We start from the raw sequence: 25,927 nt of genomic DNA, 5'->3' as shown, positions 1-25,927 counted from the left end.
GTGTTGACTGTTAGTGAGTAAGGTGATGCGATTACAGATTTGACAAACAGCAATAGAACGGCAGACTTTACATTTGCAGAGATGGCCGTTATGTTAATGGTGTATGAGAAGACGAAAAAAAAATTGCAGCCGGAGCAGCATGCATTTACCAAGGGCGCAGACCTGTAACGAATGCGAAGACCTTCGTACGGCTTCACCAGCGACTGACTGAAACTGTGTGTGTCATACCACGAAGGGTGATACAAGAGTCTAGCGGCAGCACCGCTACTTCATGCAACTGGCTGCAAATGCCGAGCCTTTCCGAAGTTGGCCGAAAGGGAGCGCCTACCCCCTGGATGTTTTTATTTTTTATTTTTACGCGCGCGTTTATTATCTCCAGTATAAAAAAGCCACACAGACTGTTTAGTGGGTGGTTGGTTATATTAGGTAAGTATAGCTACATTAAATATACTGTAAAATCATTTTATGGTTGCTTAGCAAATAACTTTTTAATATGTAGCTATCCAGCGCTAGGAAACCGTTTACGTGATTTCACAGTATCTTCAATGTAGCTATCCTAACCAAATCAACCTTCCACAATGTTTTAAAGTATTTATAATGTAGCTAACCTAACCTAATTGACCATTAGTTATCATGTCCTTACCTGAAAATTACAAGTTGCGTAAAATTTCAAGGGAATATGGGGCGTCCCGAGAATATTTGTGGAAGACAAAGACTTCCTAGATTTTATACGGTATGAAAAATATACAAATCCACGAAGTACGTTTCTTCATTTAGGTATTTTCCTCTAAAAACAATTATAAATATATACCGTTGCCTTGTTTATGGTCTTTCCTTTTATCAACACCTCCATATTTATTTGCAATGAACAAAAAAAAACGAACATGCACGATCGGAGTTTTGCTCTCTCGTCAGTGAAAAGAAGGCTTCCCGTTGCGGGATCGCGCCGCCGACCCCGGAACGAGCGTGAGCGGTGCGGCATTTGCAGCCAGTTGCAGGAAGTAGCGGTGCTGCCGCTAGACTCTTGTAAGGGTGATGTTCACCAAACTGCGTGTGGCTGACTCTAAATGTTTGCGCCCGTTTCGTCGCCTGCTCCCCGCGGAGCGTCTGAACGCCACAGCGCTGCGATCGCCCTTGGAGCCCGCCAGATTCAAATCTGCGCGCTTCTGTTCGCGCCTGTAACTGTGCAGGATTTCGTTTCCTGACACATGTTCTTTACCAAATTATGCTGATTTTGGCATTCCCGGCTACTGAGTAGATTTTCGTATAAGCTAATAAAGAAATGTCTTACTTAAACTGCGGCGCCATATTTGGGAACTATTATATATCCTAGTTTCCATCAGAAAACGTCATGTCCGTTGTTGGTGGGGTTCAGAACTAAAGGAAAATGTCAGCGCTTCAAGCCCTTCTGTTCACGATACTGTCTTTTCTCTGAAATAAGTTTACTATCAGAGACCGAAAAATTGTGCGTTTGCATTTTGCCGTCGTACAAGATTTCAAACAATATTACCTGAAGAGACCATCAATTAGGCTCATTAAACGTGGGAATGGTTCTAGACCTTTTCAATAATATTTTATTTAAGTATTCAAACACTTGGGAGTCCTTTATTTTAGTAGCCGCAGGGTTTTGTTCGAGTTTCCCAGCCCTGTTCGCTTCTTCTATAGGAGCGGCCCTTCATCTTGACTGGAAAATGAGAACACCGTTACAGCCTGTTGATTCCCGGAAACAGTGAAAATATCTCGAGGTTAGTTATGTTTTGAATATTAGAACACTGTAGCGTCGGCTGTTTTTCGTGATCGGTCGAGTTTATTTCAGACACACACGTATAATACTGGCGGTACACGAATCACAGCGATTCTGTGTGGAAGCAAAAGCGTCGTGAATGGTGCGTACGAAAATAAATTTTTATTTTTCTTTTAAATTTTATTTATTGATTTTTGATGTAATCTATTTTAGAATTTCGGATAAATCATTTCTTTTCTGTGTGTGTACACAACACACAAACACACACAAAAACAATCCGTACTAAAAACACACAGACATATATGTAAGCCTAAAAGCCTGAAACTTTAAGAGAGTGTTCTCAATGAAATCAGGAGTCGTGATGGAAACCTATAAAAATATTTTTTATTGTTTTTTATGGCTACAATGCTTCTTCCAATTTCTGAAAGTTAAAAAAAGAAACATCTGGCTTTAGGATGACCAGTATATTATAGGGTCCCGGCGCTACCTGCTGGCGCTAGCATACCTTATTGCAGTCTAATTAACGGTTAGATTTTGTTTTTGGTATAGAAAGACCTGACTGTCTAAAAGGCTTGACATTGCTGTACCAACCCTGACAGCAAGGAAGGCTTACGAAATACGGGCGACTGTAGGGTTGGCTGGGAGTGCAGTGACGTGGCATGGCGCATGTCCGCGGGTGTAGCGGAATGAGGTGTGGTCGGGGCTTTGCGTGGTGATGAATTACCCGTGCGGCGACTGTGCAAGGGCCCCCCCCCCCCCTCCATCACCATAAAGGCTGGGGTTTATCTGCGGCTAGAGGGCGAGCTGACCTACTTGCTGCAGCTCCACCCCTACTGCCCCGCTACTCACCCCTGTCGGCGCGCTACGATAACTGGCGCCTGGCAATCAATACCCCCGCAGCCTCCTGGCGCCCTGCTGCCCCTGCGAGCAGACTCGCGGCAACCCGCCGAGCACGGGCTTCCTTCAGCGTGCAGCTGCCCTTCTCCGTGTGAGATACACAGATACACCAGCACTTTATGTCCTTGCTCTGGCTGGACTCGGCTAGATGCCACAATACTGTGTTGGCGAGACCAACAATAAATAATACATTTAATAAAAAGATGGCCACTCGGTAAGCTTGTCTGCATGTGGTTAAACTTATGAAGACTATATATCAGTTAAGCTGGACTCACACTTATCCGTCACCCGTCCGGCCGTCAATCACGTGACCTGCAGCCAATCAGTTGGCCCGGAAATTCTATCCATCCGTCCGTCAAAACCTCCCAAAGCTATAATTTTCTACGGACGGACAGATTAAATAACCTCCAAAATGTTAGCAAGATACCTATTGCCGAAAACATTTACTATCTTAAAAGGTTTTTAAGCATATTTATATGTTTAGCTGCTTCCATTAAATGTTATTAACTTACTTTTTAACATATTATTAACAACTAAAAATATTTTAATAAACATCGAAGTGGAAAAAAAATTGAATTTATGATTTATTAAGAGCGCAACTGTCATGATCGTAAATATAATATTATATATATATATATACAATATAAATATTTACCAGAATGTAAGATTTATAGTCTGTCGGCGGGATTAAAAATGGGAAAAGTATTTGACGGCCGTGCGGATCATTGTGAATCACTCGGCTCGTTGACGGACGGACGAGACAGATCATTGCGAGTGCAGCTGCACTAATTTACGATTGGTATCAGACCGATGATAACGGTCGGACTTAGATCCAGTATTCCAACCCGAAGGGTCGGAGTTGACGCTGCGCGCCTCGGACCGCGGAGGGCCGAGGCGGCCTCCCGTGTCCCTCGAGGGCCTGCCCGCCTGCCCGCCTGCCCGCCTGCCCGCCTGCCCGCCTGCCCGCCTGCCCGCCTGCCCGCCTGCCCGCCTGCCCGCCTGCCCGCCTGCCCGCCTGCCCGCCTGCCCGCCTGCCCGCCTGCCCGCCTGCCCGCCTGCCCGCCTGCCCGCCTGCCCGCCTGCCCGCCTGCCCGCCTGCCCGCCTGCCCGCCTGCCCGCCTGCCCGCCTGCCCGCCTGCCCGCCTGCCCGCCTGCCCGCCTGCCCGCCTGCCCGCCTGCCCGCCTGCCCGCCTGCCCGCCTGCCCGCCTGCCCGCCTGCCCGCCTGCCCGCCTGCCCGCCTGCCCGCCTGCCCGCCTGCCCGCCTGCCCGCCTGCCCGCCTGCCCGCCTGCCCGCCTGCCCGCCTGCCCGCCTGCCCGCCTGCCCGCCTGCCCGCCTGCCCGCCTGCCCGCCTGCCCGCCTGCCCGCCTGCCCGCCTGCCCGCCTGCCCGCCTGCCCGCCTGCCCGCCTGCCCGCCTGCCCGCCTGCCCGCCTGCCCGCCTGCCCGCCTGCCCGCCTGCCCGCCTGCCCGCCTGCCCGCCTGCCCGCCTGCCCGCCTGCCCGCCTGCCCGCCTGCCCGCCTGCCCGCCTGCCCGCCTGCCCGCCTGCCCGCCTGCCCGCCTGCCCGCCTGCCCGCCTGCCCGCCTGCCCGCCTGCCCGCCTGCCCGCCTGCCCGCCTGCCCGCCTGCCCGCCTGCCCGCCTGCCCGCCTGCCCGCCTGCCCGCCTGCCCGCCTGCCCGCCTGCCCGCCTGCCCGCCTGCCCGCCTGCCCGCCTGCCCGCCTGCCCGCCTGCCCGCCTGCCCGCCTGCCCGCCTGCCCGCCTGCCCGCCTGCCCGCCTGCCCGCCTGCCCGCCTGCCCGCCTGCCCGCCTGCCCGCCTGCCCGCCTGCCCGCCTGCCCGCCTGCCCGCCTGCCCGCCTGCCCGCCTGCCCGCCTGCCCGCCTGCCCGCCTGCCCGCCTGCCCGCCTGCCCGCCTGCCCGCCTGCCCGCCTGCCCGCCTGCCCGCCTGCCCGCCTGCCCGCCTGCCCGCCTGCCCGCCTGCCCGCCTGCCCGCCTGCCCGCCTGCCCGCCTGCCCGCCTGCCCGCCTGCCCGCCTGCCCGCCTGCCCGCCTGCCCGCCTGCCCGCCTGCCCGCCTGCCCGCCTGCCCGCCTGCCCGCCTGCCCGCCTGCCCGCCTGCCCGCCTGCCCGCCTGCCCGCCTGCCCGCCTGCCCGCCTGCCCGCCTGCCCGCCTGCCCGCCTGCCCGCCTGCCCGCCTGCCCGCCTGCCCGCCTGCCCGCCTGCCCGCCTGCCCGCCTGCCCGCCTGCCCGCCTGCCCGCCTGCCCGCCTGCCCGCCTGCCCGCCTGCCCGCCTGCCCGCCTGCCCGCCTGCCCGCCTGCCCGCCTGCCCGCCTGCCCGCCTGCCCGCCTGCCCGCCTGCCCGCCTGCCCGCCTGCCCGCCTGCCCGCCTGCCCGCCTGCCCGCCTGCCCGCCTGCCCGCCTGCCCGCCTGCCCGCCTGCCCGCCTGCCCGCCTGCCCGCCTGCCCGCCTGCCCGCCTGCCCGCCTGCCCGCCTGCCCGCCTGCCCGCCTGCCCGCCTGCCCGCCTGCCCGCCTGCCCGCCTGCCCGCCTGCCCGCCTGCCCGCCTGCCCGCCTGCCCGCCTGCCCGCCTGCCCGCCTGCCCGCCTGCCCGCCTGCCCGCCTGCCCGCCTGCCCGCCTGCCCGCCTGCCCGCCTGCCCGCCTGCCCGCCTGCCCGCCTGCCCGCCTGCCCGCCTGCCCGCCTGCCCGCCTGCCCGCCTGCCCGCCTGCCCGCCTGCCCGCCTGCCCGCCTGCCCGCCTGCCCGCCTGCCCGCCTGCCCGCCTGCCCGCCTGCCCGCCTGCCCGCCTGCCCGCCTGCCCGCCTGCCCGCCTGCCCGCCTGCCCGCCTGCCCGCCTGCCCGCCTGCCCGCCTGCCCGCCTGCCCGCCTGCCCGCCTGCCCGCCTGCCCGCCTGCCCGCCTGCCCGCCTGCCCGCCTGCCCGCCTGCCCGCCTGCCCGCCTGCCCGCCTGCCCGCCTGCCCGCCTGCCCGCCTGCCCGCCTGCCCGCCTGCCCGCCTGCCCGCCTGCCCGCCTGCCCGCCTGCCCGCCTGCCCGCCTGCCCGCCTGCCCGCCTGCCCGCCTGCCCGCCTGCCCGCCTGCCCGCCTGCCCGCCTGCCCGCCTGCCCGCCTGCCCGCCTGCCCGCCTGCCCGCCTGCCCGCCTGCCCGCCTGCCCGCCTGCCCGCCTGCCCGCCTGCCCGCCTGCCCGCCTGCCCGCCTGCCCGCCTGCCCGCCTGCCCGCCTGCCCGCCTGCCCGCCTGCCCGCCTGCCCGCCTGCCCGCCTGCCCGCCTGCCCGCCTGCCCGCCTGCCCGCCTGCCCGCCTGCCCGCCTGCCCGCCTGCCCGCCTGCCCGCCTGCCCGCCTGCCCGCCTGCCCGCCTGCCCGCCTGCCCGCCTGCCCGCCTGCCCGCCTGCCCGCCTGCCCGCCTGCCCGCCTGCCCGCCTGCCCGCCTGCCCGCCTGCCCGCCTGCCCGCCTGCCCGCCTGCCCGCCTGCCCGCCTGCCCGCCTGCCCGCCTGCCCGCCTGCCCGCCTGCCCGCCTGCCCGCCTGCCCGCCTGCCCGCCTGCCCGCCTGCCCGCCTGCCCGCCTGCCCGCCTGCCCGCCTGCCCGCCTGCCCGCCTGCCCGCCTGCCCGCCTGCCCGCCTGCCCGCCTGCCCGCCTGCCCGCCTGCCCGCCTGCCCGCCTGCCCGCCTGCCCGCCTGCCCGCCTGCCCGCCTGCCCGCCTGCCCGCCTGCCCGCCTGCCCGCCTGCCCGCCTGCCCGCCTGCCCGCCTGCCCGCCTGCCCGCCTGCCCGCCTGCCCGCCTGCCCGCCTGCCCGCCTGCCCGCCTGCCCGCCTGCCCGCCTGCCCGCCTGCCCGCCTGCCCGCCTGCCCGCCTGCCCGCCTGCCCGCCTGCCCGCCTGCCCGCCTGCCCGCCTGCCCGCCTGCCCGCCTGCCCGCCTGCCCGCCTGCCCGCCTGCCCGAGGCCCTCAGCCAGCACTCAGTCCACAGCTTTATTGCCATTTCCTTGGTTTTTCATTTCTGGGACATTCATGCATCTATACGTTATTCTACCAACACACAACTAACATATTTATAATAAACTAGCTTCAAACCCGCGGCTTCGCTCGCAAAATTTCAGAGTATTGCTAACATACTACCATTTAATAATAATTTTTCTAAATAAATAAACAAAAAGTGCTCCACATAATTAATTATTTACATTATTTGTCCTAATATTTTTACATTCAGATTTTCTTTTGCTATGGAGATATAATTTTTTATGATAAATCAAAACTTACTTCCTTTTAATACCCTTAAAAGACGACATCCGGAAAACTTAAAAAAATACAATTTGTATCTCTATATGCTTAATGTTCATTCTTAATTTCTAACCCTTGTTCTAGTATAATTGGAAATATGCATTTTTTTTCCTTTTAAACCAAACTTAACTCCTTTACACCATTTAGGGGCGGAATCTTGTACATAAGTGAAAAAAAATAATTTAATGGTTTATTATTTTTACCATTAATATGCATCTTACTTAATTAGTTTCGGGGATCCGAATTTTTTATACATGAATATCTACCCCGTTTTCATCCCCGTTAAACGAAGAATTTTAATAAACGCGAAAAATAAGCAGTAAATAACTCTAGATGCAAGTTTTTTTAGTTGCTAACTACTTATTCCAATTGAATTTGAAGTGTTACTTTTTATTTTAAAAACGCACCTATTCCTTTTACCAATCGTAGTGTTTGTATTTAGCATACTGGTAAAATTGTGGTTCGTATTATTATTATTGGTACTGAAAATAATTTATTATGCTTAATTTAATTCAGAGATATAATTATCAATATTAAAACAATACTTACATATTTTCTCCCTTTTGGGGTTGCATTTTGCAAAATGGTAAAATTGTGGTTGGTAGATTTCGTATGTTTATTATTGGTCCCTTGTTTATTTTGTTATGCTTGGTTAGCTTAGAATATATAAATATTTTCTTAAATTCATATACCCTTTTTCACACTTTAGGGGTTGGTTTTCACAACATGTTGAAATTGTGGTTGGTAGTTTTCTTATGTTTATTATTGGCAAAACAATAATTTATTATGTTCAATCCTTATGGGTTGCATTTCACAAAACATAAAAATTGTGGTTGGTCCCTTAGGGGTTGAATTTCGGAAATTATAATAAAAAATGTAGTTGGTGGTATCCATATGTTTTTATTGGTGTCGAATATAATTTATTGCGATTTATTAAATTCGGAGATATTATTATTAAAAACATACCTTTTCAAACCTTGAAGTTTTAATTTCACGTAATATAAAAATTTTATTTGGTAAGTTTCGTATGTTTATTACTGGTACCCAAAATCATTTACTACCCTTACTTAAATTCGGAGATATAAATATTAATCTGTAATGCATATCTACCCCTTTTTCCATCCCTTAATGGTTTGATTTCGCAAAAATAAAAATTGTTATTGGTAGGTTTTGTGTACTTACTATTGGTATCCAATATTATTTATTACGCTTAATCAAATTCGGAAATACAGTTATCAATCTTAAAAAAATACCTACCCCTAGGGGTTGAATTTTGCAAAATATCAAAATTGTGATTGTATTCGTATGCTAATTATTGTTACTCAATAGAATTTATTACACTTAATTTAATTCTGAGATTTTATTATTCATCTTTAAATTATCCTTCCCCAGTTTTCACCCATTTGGGGTTGTTTTTCGCAAAATTTTAAAATTTTGGTTGTGATGTTTTTGTATTTTAATTATTGATTCTTCATATCTTTTCTTTAGCTTGATTAGTTTCAGAAAAATAATTATTTTTTTTTTGTAAAACATTTATATCCCTTTTTCACCCACTTAGGGATGACCTTTTTCACCCACTTAGGGATGAAATTCTGTTATTACATTTAGCTCAGTTTTTAAGTTAGCCAAAGACTGTTCTAATAAAAAAAGGTTCATCAAAATCGTTCAATTAGTTTTTGCATGATGCTCGAACAAATAAACAGACAAACATAGATGGCTGTCGTATATATTGTTAACTATTGCAAGCAAGTTAAGGACTGACTAATCAACAAAAAATGCACTTGAAAAAGAAAAAAATAAGAGTATTTCGTAGTTCCAGATGACCTATCTTCGTAGTTCCATATGACCTGATATTCGTAGTTTCAGATAAACTGATAATCGTAGTTCCAGATGTCATAATATTAGTAGTCCAGAATACCTGATTTTCGTAGTTCCAGATTACCTGATATTCGTAGTTTCTAGATAACCGAATCTTCGTAGAAAATACACTGAATTTAAACTTCCGACTAAGTACAGTTTTCTGTTTGAAACGAGGAAGAAAAAAGGGTGTTCTTGCTAAGACTTAAAGAGGTTTTGAAGGTCTTGGTGAGTTCATGTTCGAATACGTCAACTCACGTTTCGCAAATCTCACGAAGACGTTCGTAATTTTAGGTATATCCCTGGATAATTATTACCAGTGATCTAAGTATGTTGAACGAGAGAATCTTTTACAGTGTATGTAGTACGGACGTAATGGCGAAAAACATGTTATATCTAGTTTCTAGTGTATGTGCGTCGCACTGTTAAAACCTTGTGTTCACAATAATGAGATATTCGGCAATCTCATGTCCGTCACCCTATTGTAGTCCCACCTGCCAGAGTAATTGGAGACTCGTGTCTTGTTGCAGTTCTACTCGCTGCTCGAGAACTCGCCGGAAGCCAACCTGACGCTGTGGTTCCGACAAGTGACGGTGTTCGTGCCGACCAACCAGGCCTTCCAGAAGAGGCCCGTCAAGGACCGTGCGGACTCGGTGCTGTACCACATGAGTGAGTGTCTCCACAGCACCACAGCACCTCGCTGCTAGCAGTAGTCGCAGGTCATTCTGTCCGCTCCCCAGACTGTCCGGCTTCCGCAACAAGTGCCCGTGTTCCCTGTGTTTTGTCACGACAGCAGATACGTGTCTGAAACTCTACCAGTAACGAAACATAGACTACGCTACAGTGTTCTAAACACAAACTAGTCTCAAAATCTTTTCGTGAAATAGACATGCCCCTCTCAATAAGTGCTTAATATTTCGTTACTAGGGCATTTGAATTTGTGCTGCGTCAAATGACTACTTTACGCCTATATTTCTAACAACTCACGTATCTGTTGTAGTACCATTGACAAACAGACAAACAAACGAGAATGAACATTGTTTACGTCATATGGATTTTACATGTAGGTTAGTAAATCCAATGTCACATTCATGCCAAGATTCCAGCCAACGAATGCGTGGATTACAGCGTAGCGTCTCGGCGTCACCGAGCTCACTGCAGACGATGAGGGCTGACTCCCGGCCTTGACTTCGCCAGGAATGTAACTAGGACCTCTGTGTGGGACTCAGGCCCTTTCTACAACGGCACGGAAACGGAGACGGATCATGTAAACTGAGACGTATCTTATGGTGCATCTCACTATCGCGTCTGCGGCTTCCACAATGTACGGGAACGTAACAAATAGCAACCAATGAGATTGCATTTTAAGGTTAAGAAACATCTAATAAATCGATGAACGCCGGCTGCACGCACGAAAAATTGTCCCGTTATGCACATTGTTCCGTTACGCTGTGTCCCGTTACGCTCATTGTTCCATTACGATGTGTCCCGTTACGCTCATTGTTCCGTTACGATGTGTTCCGTTACGCTGTCAGCGAGTGCAGTAATAATAGGTTATGTTACAATTGGCTAAAAAATTATGGTGATTCATATAATTTATGATAGATATTTGATTACAGATTATTTATATGAAAACTTGTTCATAATTATATTTAAACTTTATAGCTAAACGCCAGTTTTCAAAATTAATTACAAGTCATCTACACGTGAACTGTTTCGTCGACTGTTTGTAAAGTGAAGTGAAAAGTTAATGTGGTTTTCATTGCTTATTACAACAACAATTTCGGCAATAAAGGGTAATTATTCTTGCATTTTAAAAATCTGATTACTAGTATAATTTCAAGTATTTAATTTTTTTTTATTAAAATTAAAATGATTCAATTTTATTAATAAAAGTATGCAATCATTTCATCAATGTTTTGTTATGACGTCACGTTAAACTATCGTCCGTAAACCGACTTTACAGAGAACCAATTTTTTAAAATAAGATAGGTAAATTATACTTCGAAACCATAACATGGCCGAGATTTACATATACAATAATATAAACGACAAAGTAATAATAGAACAATAGACATCCTTGTACTTGAAATTTTTTTTAACGTAGTTAGATCATAAGCAAACATGGTTACCACCACTTGGCTTCTATTGGTCGCACGGAGCGACATGAACGGTAGAGCTCAGCATTGCCGAGCTAATCCGTACGGGTCCGTCTCAGTCTGTGTGCTACTGTAGAAACTCTGTTGCGTGAGATCAGTCTTCGTTTACGTGTCACCGTAGAACGGACCTTAGAAGATGCGTCAACAGCCACCTCGTGGCCCGCGGGCCATAGGCGTCCTGCCAGGGGAATAGCGCATTGTTATTGCTTTCAACCTCATATCGCTGTTTAATTCTATCCTAGTGTAAAGGCTGAAATAAAGATAAATACAAGAATTCTCTCTCTAAACTAAGGCCCAATTTTGTTGTTTCAAATACAATAAAATATTGTTCCACGTATTTTCCATTCCGCTTAGTGTAAGTATTGAAGACGCAACCAATGACATGCAAATCAAGTCACTGAACTACAGTGTAATACACATTTGAAAGATGTCGAGATGTGGCTTACTTAGCATAGTTTCCTTACTGATCGAGCGACTAATATTTCAACACTCTTGAAATTCGTTACAGTGAGTCGCCGTCAAACATCAAAATTGAAGCAACAAATGGGAGTCGGAGAGAGTGGAAATTGATAGTCTTGTCATTTTTTATAACTATTTGCCATTTTACATATTTTTACCCCGAAGGCATAGGACATCATATCAAAAATAGTTTTTTTTTTTCAGGTTTCGTCGCTAGTAGTAGGAATTACTTTCTGAAATTGAACACATTATTCTTAACATTCTTAATTAGATGACAAAATGATAATTTCAAGATAATAGTTTAATGTTATCGTTTTAATTTTTTGGTCAGTAATATGCACCTTTGTATATACAGTTTTTCTCTCCGGAAATAATTGAAAGAGTGCTCTAATAACAATTATATAAAGCGAAAAATGTACATATTTTGAATTATATCTATACCTGCAAAATCCAATAAAATAATATAAAAATAAACAATGTGCAGCTCGAATAATACTACTTAAACATTATTGTTAAAACAAAATATATTCTTAGCAGTCATCCTACGCGTACCTTTCAATGACAACAGTTATAATCTTTGCCTCGACTTAAGTATGTTATTTTTCCACGCCCAACTTGACAGGACTTACGTAACACGCAATAAAAGTCACATACTTCGTGCAGCGGCACGCTAGGTGTCGCCTGAGTGGCCTAGACTGTCGTGACCACAGTTCCTTCACGTGGCTAAGTTTCACGACACGCACGACAGTGTCGCTGGGGGCATGCGGACCAAGCAGCGCGCGAGCGGTCGGCACGTGACGTAGGGGAGCATGGTCGTCGGTCCGTGTGGAGGGGGGGAGGGGGTTTAGGTAGGCCCTTCTGGAATTAAGTGAGCCCGCTTGTGCTGGCAAAATCGTGACTGCGAATTTGGGATTGATTAACTTAAACGTCGAAACCGTGTTTTATGGAAAACTTTCGGTATACATTAAATATTTTCTGCATATTGCATGCATATAGGCCCAGATATGGGCAGTCTACAACATACAAGCACCCATCCAGCGATTACTTGTGTTGGTTAAAAACCCACGTGCAAAACTCTCCCCCCCCATACTCCCGGGAATTTCCACGGGGCCCGCTCGAGAATGCTACAGATTTGCGCCCTTGCAGGGGAGTGTCCTCGCTAGTCCACAGCGACGCGCGCTGCCCCCCAGCAGCTCGTGGCTCGGCTGCAGATGGACACCTGCGGCGGTCTCACTTGTACATTCCTTAGCGGTTTCCTGTTAGCGCGCCTCCCCCCGCGTAGGTATCATTTCGGCACCCTTCCAACGAGTTTTCGTACCCACTATCCGAAGTCGTCAAGATAGCGGACCCACGTGTAGCAATATAAACCCGTATATAGTCACTTTCGTTAACATTAGGGGACACACCAAACATATTGGTTGTCCATTTGAAATTTCATGGTAATTAAACTATTCTGGAAGATATTTAGTAAACTAAAATAGCCATGGTAAAAAAGTAATCAAAATTTTAAAATACGTAAGAAAAATGGCATCAAACTGTTGATAATACATGGTCTCCTTTCAAAGTTAAAATAGTCTCGGTAGCGCGCTGGCAGAGGGCGCGGTCGAGAACTTAAGGGTAGTTTTTGACGTGTTTCAAACTTCATCACTGGAAAAACTTTTTACTTTATGTTTAATAACAGATTACTAGACTATACAAATTGTGCTTTAAACAAATATTTATTAATACATTTTATTTGTTTATCTAATTGCTATAATATTATTAAATACATAGTCCAGTCCATTGGTTTATTTGATACTATGTAGGTACGCCAAAATTCTTTACTTTTAATTAACATAAAATATGTTATATGTTCACGGGTAATTTAAACAAAATTTAATTCTCTAATTAAAAACATACTTTTATTAGACAATGGATGTCTATAAATTATTAGTAAGTAAACTAACACTTCATAGAAACCCCGCACCTATTAGCCTAAATAAAAATGCGAGATGGGTTTCCTTCACTTTATATTTAAGTTTATTATGGGAACTACTACTATCTTAAACTATAAATGTTAAAAAATTGTTAGTTACAAATTGCTGAATGTAAGTAGTATAGTAAGTTAGTAACATATATAAAATATGTTAATCGGTAGCATCTTGAACTATTACAATGAAATTAGTTCAAATAATAGGCCTACTGTGAATTAGCTAGATGAACGGTCTGATTAATGTGATATTATAATTATATCATAAATAAAATACATTAAAACAAAAACAAATTCCCTTTTATTCTTTAAATTTTATAGTACTAGATTTTGAAACTAACCTACCAATTAAAATGCAATCTCGTTAATTTTAAAATGCTGTGTTTATGTTTTTAAATACTTAACCAACAAATTTTATATATATATATCTATAGCTAGTGAAGTGTTGATAAAATAGCAAAAACGTAATTCGCCTGGTAAAATAATTTTTAAAATAAACAGCTGCAATTTTCATATATTTTCAGTATTTGGTTAAATGGACAGCAACGTGTTTATCCTACCCCGATATGTTTGTTTCTGTCTGAAACTGCGTTGGCTGGTTTTCTGTTAGCATTCTAGTTATCGTGTGTACGGAGTAACGAATCTCTTCTGCTAAACATCCCATGGTTATGCCCATGGTCATAACAGAATGTATAGCGGAAACTTGGCATCGTGTGGGGTGGGCTTAGCCACAGGCAGACAGACCACGGCCGCTCGCTGCGGTACACTCGCCCGTCGATCAGCACAACCGTCCAGTTCTTAGATTGTGGTACCCCCTCCTGCTCCCCCGCCGTGTCTCGGTACTGCTGTGACGTCACATCACTTCGCCCGTCAGCGCGGTGGCTCGCCGGACTAGTTGTCTACTACTGTCGCTTCCAAACATGCTTGTCGCACTCGCTTCCAGGCCACCGAGACGTAATCATGGATCAGATGTAAATGTACAAAACAAACACCGTTACCTCGAACCTAGAGCGATAGCTCCAGTCGAGTAGGAGCGTCTGAAAGACGGCCTCCACTGTAGATATTATTTCAACATTTTTTCTTGAGTTATGTCTAAAAAAATACAATTTCCCAACCTCTTTAATCATGCTTTGTTCATGGTGTCACTCTTTGGAAGCACCTACATCTCTTCGATAATTACGTCGTTCAAGTAAAAACTAGGAAACTAGGGAATCGGTTGACATGTCCAGTTGGTGAACTCGCTTCTTGTTGCTTCAGCAGGCACCAATTATAAAACCGATATAGCTTATTAGTTTTAATGTCAAGGTTAACATTTAATACTTTTCTTGTACGGTGTTTTAATATAATTTTGTACCAGAACTTCAGAAGTATATTCAGAAGTATATTTTGAAAACTTCAAATAATATCGATTGGCAGATATTAGCAAAGCAAAGATAATAACATATTTAGTTTAAATGAACTCAATTTGATCTATGTTTCTTTTATTCCCTTGCAAAATAAAGACATATAAATTCACGTTAAATAAAAGCTATTCATGTCATGTGGTAACATTTTGAGCATGGTACAGTACGTTCCTTAACATTTGAGCTCGGGAAACTATTGGCCCTTGATTCAAAAAAAAAAGATTGGAACGCCGTGAGCTTGCGAAACGAGGAGGGGGGAGGGAGTTGTTGAAAGGGGCGGGGGGAGATGGGTAGTAATGGCGACACGGCGGACAATGCACGCCCCTGAGAGACTCGGGCGGCAATCAGCGGGCCGCCGACAGGGCAGTAATGACCCAGCGCAATTAGCGCAGGATGTAAGGTCACACCCACGGAGCATGCTGCAGTCGTCTCTGACGTCAATCCTTAAAGCGTGCTGCGTTGCCATGTTGATGGATAATAACATGGAGTGGGTGTCTGTTCTAATGTTGAAAACACCCTGGTTAGCTATATAAGGACTTGTGCTAAACGTTTGTAAGGAACTAGCCAGATGAAGTTGGCTCTGTTCAACTAAATGCTGATACGGACTAGAGCTGTCCGGCAACACCGCTTGTGCTTGCAGCGAACCTGGCGCTAACGCTGGACGAGCTGCAGAGCTCGGTGTTCTCGGAGCTGGAGGGCAACCCGCCGCTGTGGATCACGAAGCGGCGCGGGCAGCACCGAGACGACATCTACGTGAACAACGCGCGCGTCATCCCCGAGCGCTCCAACTACGTGCAGCACAACCACAACGGCAGGAAGCAGGTGCTGCACGTGATCGACGAGGTGCTGGAGCCGCTGCTGCCCTTCGCCAAGGACGGCGCCCAGGTGTACAACCCCGACGCCTACCAGTTCCTCAACCAGAGCGAGAACCTGGACCTGGAGTCGCACCGCGTCAGGTGTGTCCCGTGATCGCCTCAGACTAGCCCCGTGGTACCCATTTCCGAGCACTGGCGACAGAGCAGTTTACTTTTTGTACTACTGTTTACAACTGTCATATACATCATACAGTATACATATCATAGAGGTATTTGTCTATGGGTGTAGGTGTCTGTTCTTAAGTTCAAGTCAACTGATTAGCAATTGGACAGCAAAAATAAATTATAACTGTGTGATCGCCTATTTCAATCTGAATAGCCCGGTTATTGGCAGAACAACAAAGAAAGTAATTTGGCTAATACCAAATTTGAGAACCTCTAAAGAACATATATGATCTCTGAGTATGTTTATGATTATTGGTGGTGAATCAATAACAATCAGTAACACTTTACGTTAAGGTGATCCACTGTGTTATTTATAAACACAAAATTATACTTATCATTAATCTTAATTTTTACTCCAATTCCAATAATAACTCAAACGATTCACTGTTGTAATATGAATAGTTGTATTACTGGAAATGATATTGTTTTCACATTACAACATTATAATTGGAATTTTTACAATAACTATATTCAGTAGAATGGTTTAAAAGATTAATATTGCACAACCTGTGTAATAGGACACCTCTTCAAATAAAAAATTAATATTTATATTGCAATATCATCTTAAAACTTGATATTACAAATATTGCTATATTCAAATGTTGTAAAGTTTTAACTTATTTTAGCTCAATCGGGACTCTTCGGTTAGTATCTCAGGTTATATGGGTGTAAGTAGGTGAATCAGACATAAGATTGATAAACTGCTGTCGGGTTATGTACTGCTACTAATTATAAGCTTGTGGAGTTGGAAAGATGTAAAAATTTCTCGTAGTTCATAGTTACCTCAGAATATGCCGCAAGTTAAGGACAATACCACCTTAAGATATGGTATTTAAACTATACCGTGAACTGCGCATCTCAGTGACTACATTCGTACTGACATAGTGATGTCCTAGTTCTCGATCTTCCTGATGATGACTCCACAGGAACAGCGGCCCTCGGTGTGTACAGCTGGATGTGGTACAGGTCCCAATGTGGACAGCGATTGTTAGTTGATGGGTCTCCAAACCGGCGATTCTTGATGACGACGAAGGGCAGTTTTTCACATTCTTGATAATGATGTAGTGATGTACTATCCTCGATGACGCATATGTAGTTCTTGACTATCTTCTATGACGACTATGTAGTTCTTGAATACCTTCGACGACGATTATGTAGTTCTGGTCTATCTTCGATGACGACTATGTAGTTCTTGAATACCTTCGACGACGACTATGTAGTTCTGGTCTATCTTCGATGACGACTATGTAGTTCTTGAATAACTTCGACGACTATTATGTAGTTCTTGACGAATATTGGCAGCGATGAACTATAAGTTTTATATAAACTTTAGATTCGTACATTTCAAACTCTCCGTCAAGTTTGCTGCTTATCATTTTCTTTCATGCTCGCCGTTTGAATTCACCATTCCTAATAAAAATCCTCCATCGACCTTGTAATTCAAAAGCAAGAATACAGGAAGTAGGCAAATAAATATTTTTAAATCCAAACATATCGTTGTTAAAAGTTACTATGAAGTATAATGAAAAGAAAAAGAAGAAAGTTCCCCAAAAAACAAGTTGTGGCAATACTTCACAAATAAATATATACAAATTTTGAAATTAAATAACATTATTAATTACTATAAACTACTGGTTGGTTTATAACTGTACAATAACTAATATTTTAGAAGTGTTTTTAATAGTTTGAAAGGAACTTTATAAAGAATAATTAAAAACGTCATTATGAAATGAGTTTCGTTAAACAAACGCGAGAACAACAGATCTGCAAGGAGTAAGCATTAAACTTCATTACAACCAAAAATATTTTGGTATTTTGATACAGTAGACTTCCGATTGTCAACTTTTTCAGGATTTCACAGGTGCTGGATTACTTATAACCAATACAGGCCAAAATAAATTTTTTATTTTGTATTGTAAAGACACTTAAATCTATGTACGCTGCCTACTATTTCCGGACCGCGCCGAGCTCTTTCGAGTGCCCTTTAAGCTATGCTGTAGAAACGTTTCCGACCTTAGCTACAAACTATAGTATTTTAGCTTAAGTACACTTAAGCTACTTGGTTCAAGTCCGTAAATTTCTCGCTGGTGCCGGACCATCGTGCATCCCGGATCGTTGGAAGCCGGACTATCGGAAGTATGAGGTTTTAAAGTGGGTGAGGGGTGATTCACATTTTGACTTAAGCAATTAACACCGCAAAGATTGCGCAAGCCAACTTCCCATCTTTTTACATCACGAATACATATCTATACTAATATTATAAAGCTGAAGAGTTTGTTTGTTTGTTTGTTTGTTTGAACCCGCTAATCTCAGGAACCACTGGTCCGATTTGAAAAATTATTTCAGTGTTGGATAGTACATTTATCGAGGAAGGCTATAGGCTATATTATATTATCAATAACATTAGGGATCCTTACTAAAAGTCCAATTTAGAATCAAATGCGTTGGAGGGGGTTAGATACAACATGCAGTACACGTACAAAGTGTGTGTTGACAATGCTGCAGGCGCTAGAAGTTTATTTCCTATTGCCTATTAACATTGTTGCCACGCACTGCCTTATCATTCTTAATTTTCCCATACAAGTAATAAACACCCGTGTGATATTAACAATGAAGCAATCAGTACCCTCACAAGAGTTCAATTAGTATTTAAATACTTTTTATCACTTTAAATCGCAAAACTTAACTATTGTTTTTTTTCCCTCTCTCTGTGTTTAATTTGTTTTTTATTGCCCTTTTTTTCAAGTATATATGTTTTACAGACTTGAAACTTCACAGTAATGTTCCTTATGCAGGGATGCCAACTTCTGAGTAGTCTCATCAGTAGTCACCCCTCCTCGCCAATGGATCATCGACCACACTTTGTAAGAGAGGGGTCCGGAGACCCACCCCCGGAAAAATTTTAATTTCAAGGTGTAAACTGCTATTTACGCAGTTTTTGTATCTGAATATTAAATATACTACCAGTTGGAAATTTGCTATTGTTTTATAATATTTCAGGTTAAAAATTATACACATTGGTAGCCTTGAGGGAAAGAGAGAAAACAATGAACACCTTAAGTGCTATCTGCCCTCTAAAACTCACAAATGACCAAAATTGTTTTTTTGTATACATACAACGCACATGCAAACACAATGAGAGACCAAATAAATCAGAACACTTAAAACATGGTACATTACATTTACCTGCACTCACAACTAAAATATCTCATTTATGGCTAAATTATAAATAAAAAATTGCAAGCTCACCTCAACAGGAATTTCTGATCACATATTTCCGAAAGTTATGAAATAGGTCTAGGCCTACTATTTTTTTTTTTTAAGTTGTACACTCATTTCTGGAATGTCTATATACATTTAACTTATATACACACACATATTTACAAAATCGTCTCATTTCAGCAGTGTGCCAACAAGTTAATTTATAAATCTTCCTTATGCACCCCTCCTTGCTTCAACTGGTTAACAGTAGCATGCTTAGCCATTTCTAGTTGCTTCTTGGAAAACTTATTTTTGTAACATTTATCTCCGTGTGCACCCATTTTTATTTTTTCAACCATTAAAGCATTTAATGTCTCAGTTCCAAGATTTGCACGAAAGTCAGTAGCATTTTGCCTTACTATACTGAAAATACGCTCTGTCGCAGCATTGCTGTGAGGAACTAATAATATGGTCAGCATAAGTTTTGGGAGAACCTTGTACTTAACACTGCCACTCGCATCTACCAATTTGGAGATTTTTCCCCAACATACGTCCATTTTTGGTGAACCTAGGATTTCTTGATTTAGTTCGTCAATCTGGTACCTACTGAATTCAAGCTCTATTTCATCCATCTCACTTTCATTGACAACCCCAGGAAATTGAGACATAAGATACTCTACAGATGAAAAGTTCTTCTCTTTCTTAAGATTGACATCCACTATCTCAGTGTGTTTCAAAAATTTATCCTTCATGGGCAGTTTAGAAATCATATAGTCACAAGCTACAACAAAAAAATTTCTGACAGACTCATAAAATGACTTCAACTGTGATGTAGAAAGTATTTCTTCATTTTCCCTTAAGTAAACTCTTGCTTTGGCTCCAATCACAAGGTTTTTATCTGATTTCTGATGCCGTTTTTTTAACTGTACCTCAGTTATGTCAGAATTAGTTGAAACAACTGCATCTGGTTTCATGAAACGAACCAACAGATCTGTGAACAAGGCCAACAGTTCTCTGCTAACAATGTGTATGGATGGAGCCTCAGATTGCAACTTTACATTGCAAGAAGTGAAAGCGGGTAATACACTACTAAGAAACAAAAAGTACAGCTTGGTGAGAGGAGATTTTAAAATGTTCCTTACACTTAAGAAACGAGAATTATGGCTATCGTTAACTGACTCATCTTCGACACCAAACAACTCTAACAATGCATCTCACTGTTCCAAAAGTCTGTTAATAGCATCCAATAATGACAGCCAGCGGGTCGAAACATATTTCAAAATTTTGTGTGTTTTCAAACCACACAGCTTTTGGCAAGCAACTAATTCCTTTTTCCTCTTTGAGCTTTTTTCAAGGTAATAGTAAATGTCAACAACTAATGTTTCGATGTCACTCCCCAACTGTTTTGCAGCCTTCTGGGCACAAATATGCAATAAATGGCACACGCAACCTTGAACTACTATGCTAGGATTTGCTGTTTTCAAGAAGGATGCTACTCCTCGCAAATGCCTTAACATTGTATTACAATTGTCACTGCCAAATGCCACACAATTTTTCCAAGGTATATTTTTTTGCCTTCATCTCTGAATCAATAACAGAGAAAATTCCTTTTCCAGTGTTGTCGTCTGTTTCTAAAATGGAGAGCAAAGCAGTTACTATTTCTCCTTTAGAATTGTCAAAGTAACTGACCAAAATGGGGTAGAGTTTAACACTATTTTGGTCTGTACTGCCATCAGTTGCCATGGAAAACTTACCATGTTGCAGGATGGAAACAACATCGCGTGTTGTATCTTGCGCCATCGACTTGAGAACTGCAGTTGTTTTAGTACGCGCACATGCATATTTCTTAGCAATTGTAGAGTCCGGAAACATGGCCCTAAATAAATCTCCGGCGTGGTCTGCTGATGATAGTGGTAAATTATGTTCTACTATAAAACATGTAAATAGCATTTCCGCATTCATGATGCTGTGAGAATTCTCTGTCTTGGTAAAAAACGAACTTAATGATTTCGTTCCCGCCTTAACCTTCGCAAGTTCGATGTGTTTCTTGGAAGCGATAAGTCGCCTGCAATCATCACGGCCTCCATGTTTGACTGAAAAGTCACAATTACACACGGTACAAAAAGCACTATGTTCCGACACCTCGCTGGTTTTCAAACATTGCCATTCGCGTGCATACTCAGTCCGAAACCGCTGCGCTGCGACCTTTTGTCTTTTCGTGGTCGTGCATTCATCGCCCGACATTGGTTGTTGAATATTTACTTCGCCTTATATCATGACTAATTTATTTTAACAACCACTGTTCCACATTTCAACAGATAACGCAAACACAAACTACAACCGGCAAAGGCAAACTAATACTGGCAACCGGGTGTAAACAACAATGTCCCGAACTGAAGTGCGTGTAACAGTGCAAGTAAGTTAGTCGCTTAGTGAGTATGGTTGTCTGCATGAGAACAGGATTTTGTATTGTTCATGCCTTCTGCGTCTCCATGGCAACGGGCATCGCGCGGCAGTGGCGTACCCACAAGGAGGGGCATGTATAATGAGCGGCGCAAGAGTGATCTGCCTGTAGACTGCCGTAACGAAGTACGGGTACATCAGTTGTACGTTGCGTGCACGAGTCGGGAAACCATCGGTGCTATTCATTTTCTGTCCGGTACATTATACAGCATTGTAATAAATTTTCACTGAATTTTTTTTTATTTACCATTACTGTAAATGGGAGATGTGGCTTAATTTTTTTCCATTAGTATAGCCGTGCAAAGCCGGGTCGTGCAGCTAGTTATGCATAAAAGTTGGCAACTTACATGAGCACCTCAAGCACCCATGGGCCCACAGCATCTGCCCTGTTAGGTACCATTTGATCCGCTGGCAATGTAACCCTGTTCCCCCTGGCGGGAGGCAAATTCTCCAACAGCTGAACCATTGTGGCCCTGCATAGGCCACAATTAATCCAAAAAAAATTTTTGGTTACCTACATACAAGAATTTGGTTATTAAATAATTGGTGCATGTACCTATGTACATGGGTTAGAAGTTATACTTACTTGGCGTGATAAAAAACTAACTTTAGTTTTGCATGCTAATAATTAATAAAAATAAATAATAAAAGGACTGGAGTGATATTAAACATTCCACAGACACTCCCTGCCAGCAACAATGAGGCTTACAAGCAACCTCACATCGTTATACATACAGGAACATAACCTCACTCATATAAATACACTTGAAAATACACTTGAAAAGTTTATAAACACAATTCCAATCACTAATATTCACAATACATTATATTTTTTTAATGATATTAATAAATTATTCAAATTAATAAATTAGAATAAACAGTCAACATATTTATTGTTTTTAATTATTAATTAAAATCTAACTCTATTATTTTAGTACATTAAATACTGAAAATTAAGTTTATAAACATGTTTATATTAATATTGAATACTTAGTAGTAATGGACCATTCTTCAATATCACTTAGTAAAGTATAAGATTTTAAAGCATACATAACTTTTTTATTTGTAGGCTATGTAGCTTTTTTTTGTCATCCTGTGAAAATTTTGTTGCATGGTGCGCATGCGTCTTAAAACTTCACTCATCATTTTTTCTTTACTTTAGTTTTGCATGCTAATAATTAATAAAAATAAAATAATAAAAGGACTGGAGTGATATTAAACATTCCACAGACACTCCCTGCCAGCAACAATGAGGCTTACAAGCAACCTCACATCGTTATACATACAGGAACATAACCTCACTCATATAAATACACTTGAAAATACACTTGAAAAGTTTATAAACACAATTCCAATCACTAATATTCACAATACATTATAAATTTATAATGATATTAATAAATAATTCAAATTAATAAATTAGAATAAACAGTCAACATATTTATTGTTTTTAATTATTAATTATAATCTAACTCTATTATTTTAGTACATTAAATACTGAAAATTAAGTTTATAAACATGTTTATATTAATATTGAATACTTAGTAGTAATGGACCATTCTTCAATATCACTTAGTAAAGTATAAGATTTTAAAGCATACATAACATGTTTATTTGTAGGCTATGTAGCTTTTTTTTGTCATCCTGTGAAAATTTTGTTGCATGGTGCGTATGCGTCTTAAAACTTCACTCATCATTTTTTCCTAACGTGACTAAAGTAGTGAAACATCAAAATAATAAGCCATTCATAAAGATTTTTTTTTATTCACAGGACACACAACATTTTCTAATGGTAGAGCTTATACAGTTTGAGTCTGAAATCTACCTACAAACTTCGGCTGCAGGTTCATTACGACAAAATAAGTTGAAAACATAAATACGACTTACGATTTAAAGTGCTTCCCAAGGCTGGTAAATGTCTTTGAAGTTGAAGCCAAACTGAATTTTTATTGTTAATAATAGAGAAAGTATTGATGATGAAACACTGAACATCTGGATTATGTTTAATTGACCAAAGTTCTACAACCATTACGAATTTTGTGACTAGCAAAATTATTTCATTGAAATAATTGGGAGGAACACCTTTTTCTAAATATTTTGTGATGTGTTAAAAACTTTAATATTATGTCAAATACTTCCTCTATCACGTTAAATACATTCTCTATTATTTACAATCAAATTGTTATTCACCCTCAATTTCATAGACATAGACCAGACTTGGAAAGCACTTTAGACCATAAGTATAGGTGTTTTCAACAAATATTTTCGCGATGAAACTGCAGTTAAAGTTTGTCGGTCCTGGGTATGTATATAAACTCCATGCATGGGCGTCACAACCGGGGGGGACGGGGGGACACGTCCCCCCCCCCCCTCGTTAATAAAAGTCTTCAATTTCGTCCCCTCCAATAATATATTTAGTTTCATAGTTATATTAAAAATATGATTTCTGTGATATAACCCATATGTTGCGCATGGTGCATTTAGTCCAATCGTGGTAATGTGAGCACTTTTTAATTCGATCTTCGTGTAAAATCAAAATCAGGTCCGAAACTGAATGCAGATATGTTAACTGTGTTTTCACAAATTTGTTCTCTGAAAATATGTTTTAGAAAAAGTAAATTATATATTGCAACCAACTATAGTTAGAATATTTAGAAAAGAAAAATGCCTAAAAACCACCTTTTTGCACCTTCAAACCCCAAATTTTCCCGGGGGAGGACCCCCGGACCCGCCACTTTTTTTTTTTTTTCCTTCAGGAGCTGGATATTCCTCAACAACTAAATCAATTGAAGTTCCCCCCCCCCCCCCCCAAAATATATCCTTGCGACGCCCATGCTCCATGTGAACAATTTATTTTAGGTAAACATGGGAGGAAAAAAACAGAAGGAATAAGGGACATGGTAAGGAGGCGTGGTTTGTGACTGTCTACAGGTCCTTTCGACAGAGGGTCAACATGAATGGCAAGGAGCACATCTTCAAGAGGGAAGGACGGTTCACTTTCTTCATACCCGTGGATGAAGGCTTCAAGGTGATTCATCCGTTACCGATGAGTATATACTTGCAAATACACATTATTTGTAATACTACACTAAACTTCAAACACTTGTACATACATGTTATTTTTGATACCAGGTTTAATTCCAAACACTTGTAGATAACACATTATTCTTAATACTAGACTAGAAGCCAACCACTATTACATACATGTTATTTTTGGTACCAGGTTTAACTCAAAAAGTTTGTAAATACATATTGTTCATAATAAAAGGCTAGACTTAAATCACTTGTACATGCATGTTATTTGTTACCAGGTTAGACTCAACCACCTGTACATACACATTATTCTCGGTACTAGGCTAGAACCCAACCACTTGTTTATACACGTTATTCTCGGTATTAGGCTAGACTTCAACCACTTGTACATATACATTATTCTTGAAACTAGGCTAGAGTACAACCACTTGTACATACACATTATTCTTGGTACTAGGCTAAACTCCACCACTTGTACATATATATAATTTTTTGTACTAGAATAGATTCTAACCACTTGTATATATACATTATTTTTGGTACCAGACTATACTCCAGCCACTTGTACATATGGAGGTCAATCTTTTGTTCATTGCCTGTTGCCATGTTTGACCTTTGTCTGGGTTGCAAATGGTTGGGTTAAGTCAATTTTGTTATTTTCTTGTTGGCTTTTTGTCCTTTAAGGCATTTCAAACTATCCATGATATGATGAAAATTTCTTTCAAGTGTGTAGAGGTATAAATTCTAGCCTGACTCCAAATAATAATACAAATTTTACAAGCAACTAGCAATGAATGATGGGTTTTAGAATTTATTCTGGTTAGCGGGACGTATTTGTAGCTAGGGATCAGTATTTTTTTCGCAACAAAAAATAAAAATAAAACTCATTAGTCCACACTAATGGTTTTTTTGTCGTATTAGGCTGCTGACTGCAAGAGCGTCCACTTGTCTTAATTGACTGGGTCATTCAGAATTTGCATCCTCCCACATGGACTTGTGTACTGACAGTGGGCATGTACCTGTAATAAACTCAACCAATCATGAAACAAAGATGATGTTACAGTGTTTTGATACCCAGCGTGTCTCAAAATATTTTCGTGAAAAATTTATAACATTCATTAGGATGATGCTATATCGCTCGAATATTTGACTGATTGTTAGGCTTTAAATCTTTTTTTTTTGAGACTGCAGAATTCAGGTGCGAATCTAGACTTTTGCTTGGGCAGTGGGGGCAAATTAAAAAAAAATTAATTATGGTTTGTAATTAGTGTGTGTGAAACAAAAAATTGGATTTTTAGTATTTTGTATAGTTAAGTACTAAAAATTAAAAGTAAATTTTTTATTCATGTAATAATAACAAAGAAACACTAATAGATAGCCAACATGAAAAAAAAATCTTAAAGAGGAGGAAAT

General features: G+C 43.3%; 1 protein-coding gene across 3 annotated transcripts in view; it reads left to right on the top strand.

The window, feature by feature from the left end:
• Nucleotides 1-25,927, top strand: part of LOC134527853 (fasciclin-1) — a 222,445-nt gene that overhangs the window by 73,181 nt on the left and 123,337 nt on the right. For all 3 annotated transcript variants that reach the window (XM_063360812.1, XM_063360815.1, XM_063360814.1), the window contains exons 2-4: nt 9,318-9,456; nt 15,418-15,733; nt 24,413-24,509. In XM_063360812.1, coding sequence (XP_063216882.1) covers nt 9,318-9,456; nt 15,418-15,733; nt 24,413-24,509 — 552 coding nt within the window. The remainder of the gene's footprint in view (nt 1-9,317; nt 9,457-15,417; nt 15,734-24,412; nt 24,510-25,927) is intronic.

This window comes from Bacillus rossius, chromosome 1 (genome assembly GCF_032445375.1).
Source record: "Bacillus rossius redtenbacheri isolate Brsri chromosome 1, Brsri_v3, whole genome shotgun sequence".
NCBI classification, from domain to species: Eukaryota; Metazoa; Arthropoda; class Insecta; order Phasmatodea; family Bacillidae; genus Bacillus; species Bacillus rossius.
The sequence above is the reverse complement of the archived record's forward strand: the minus strand, read 5'-3'. Positions and strand labels throughout refer to the sequence as shown.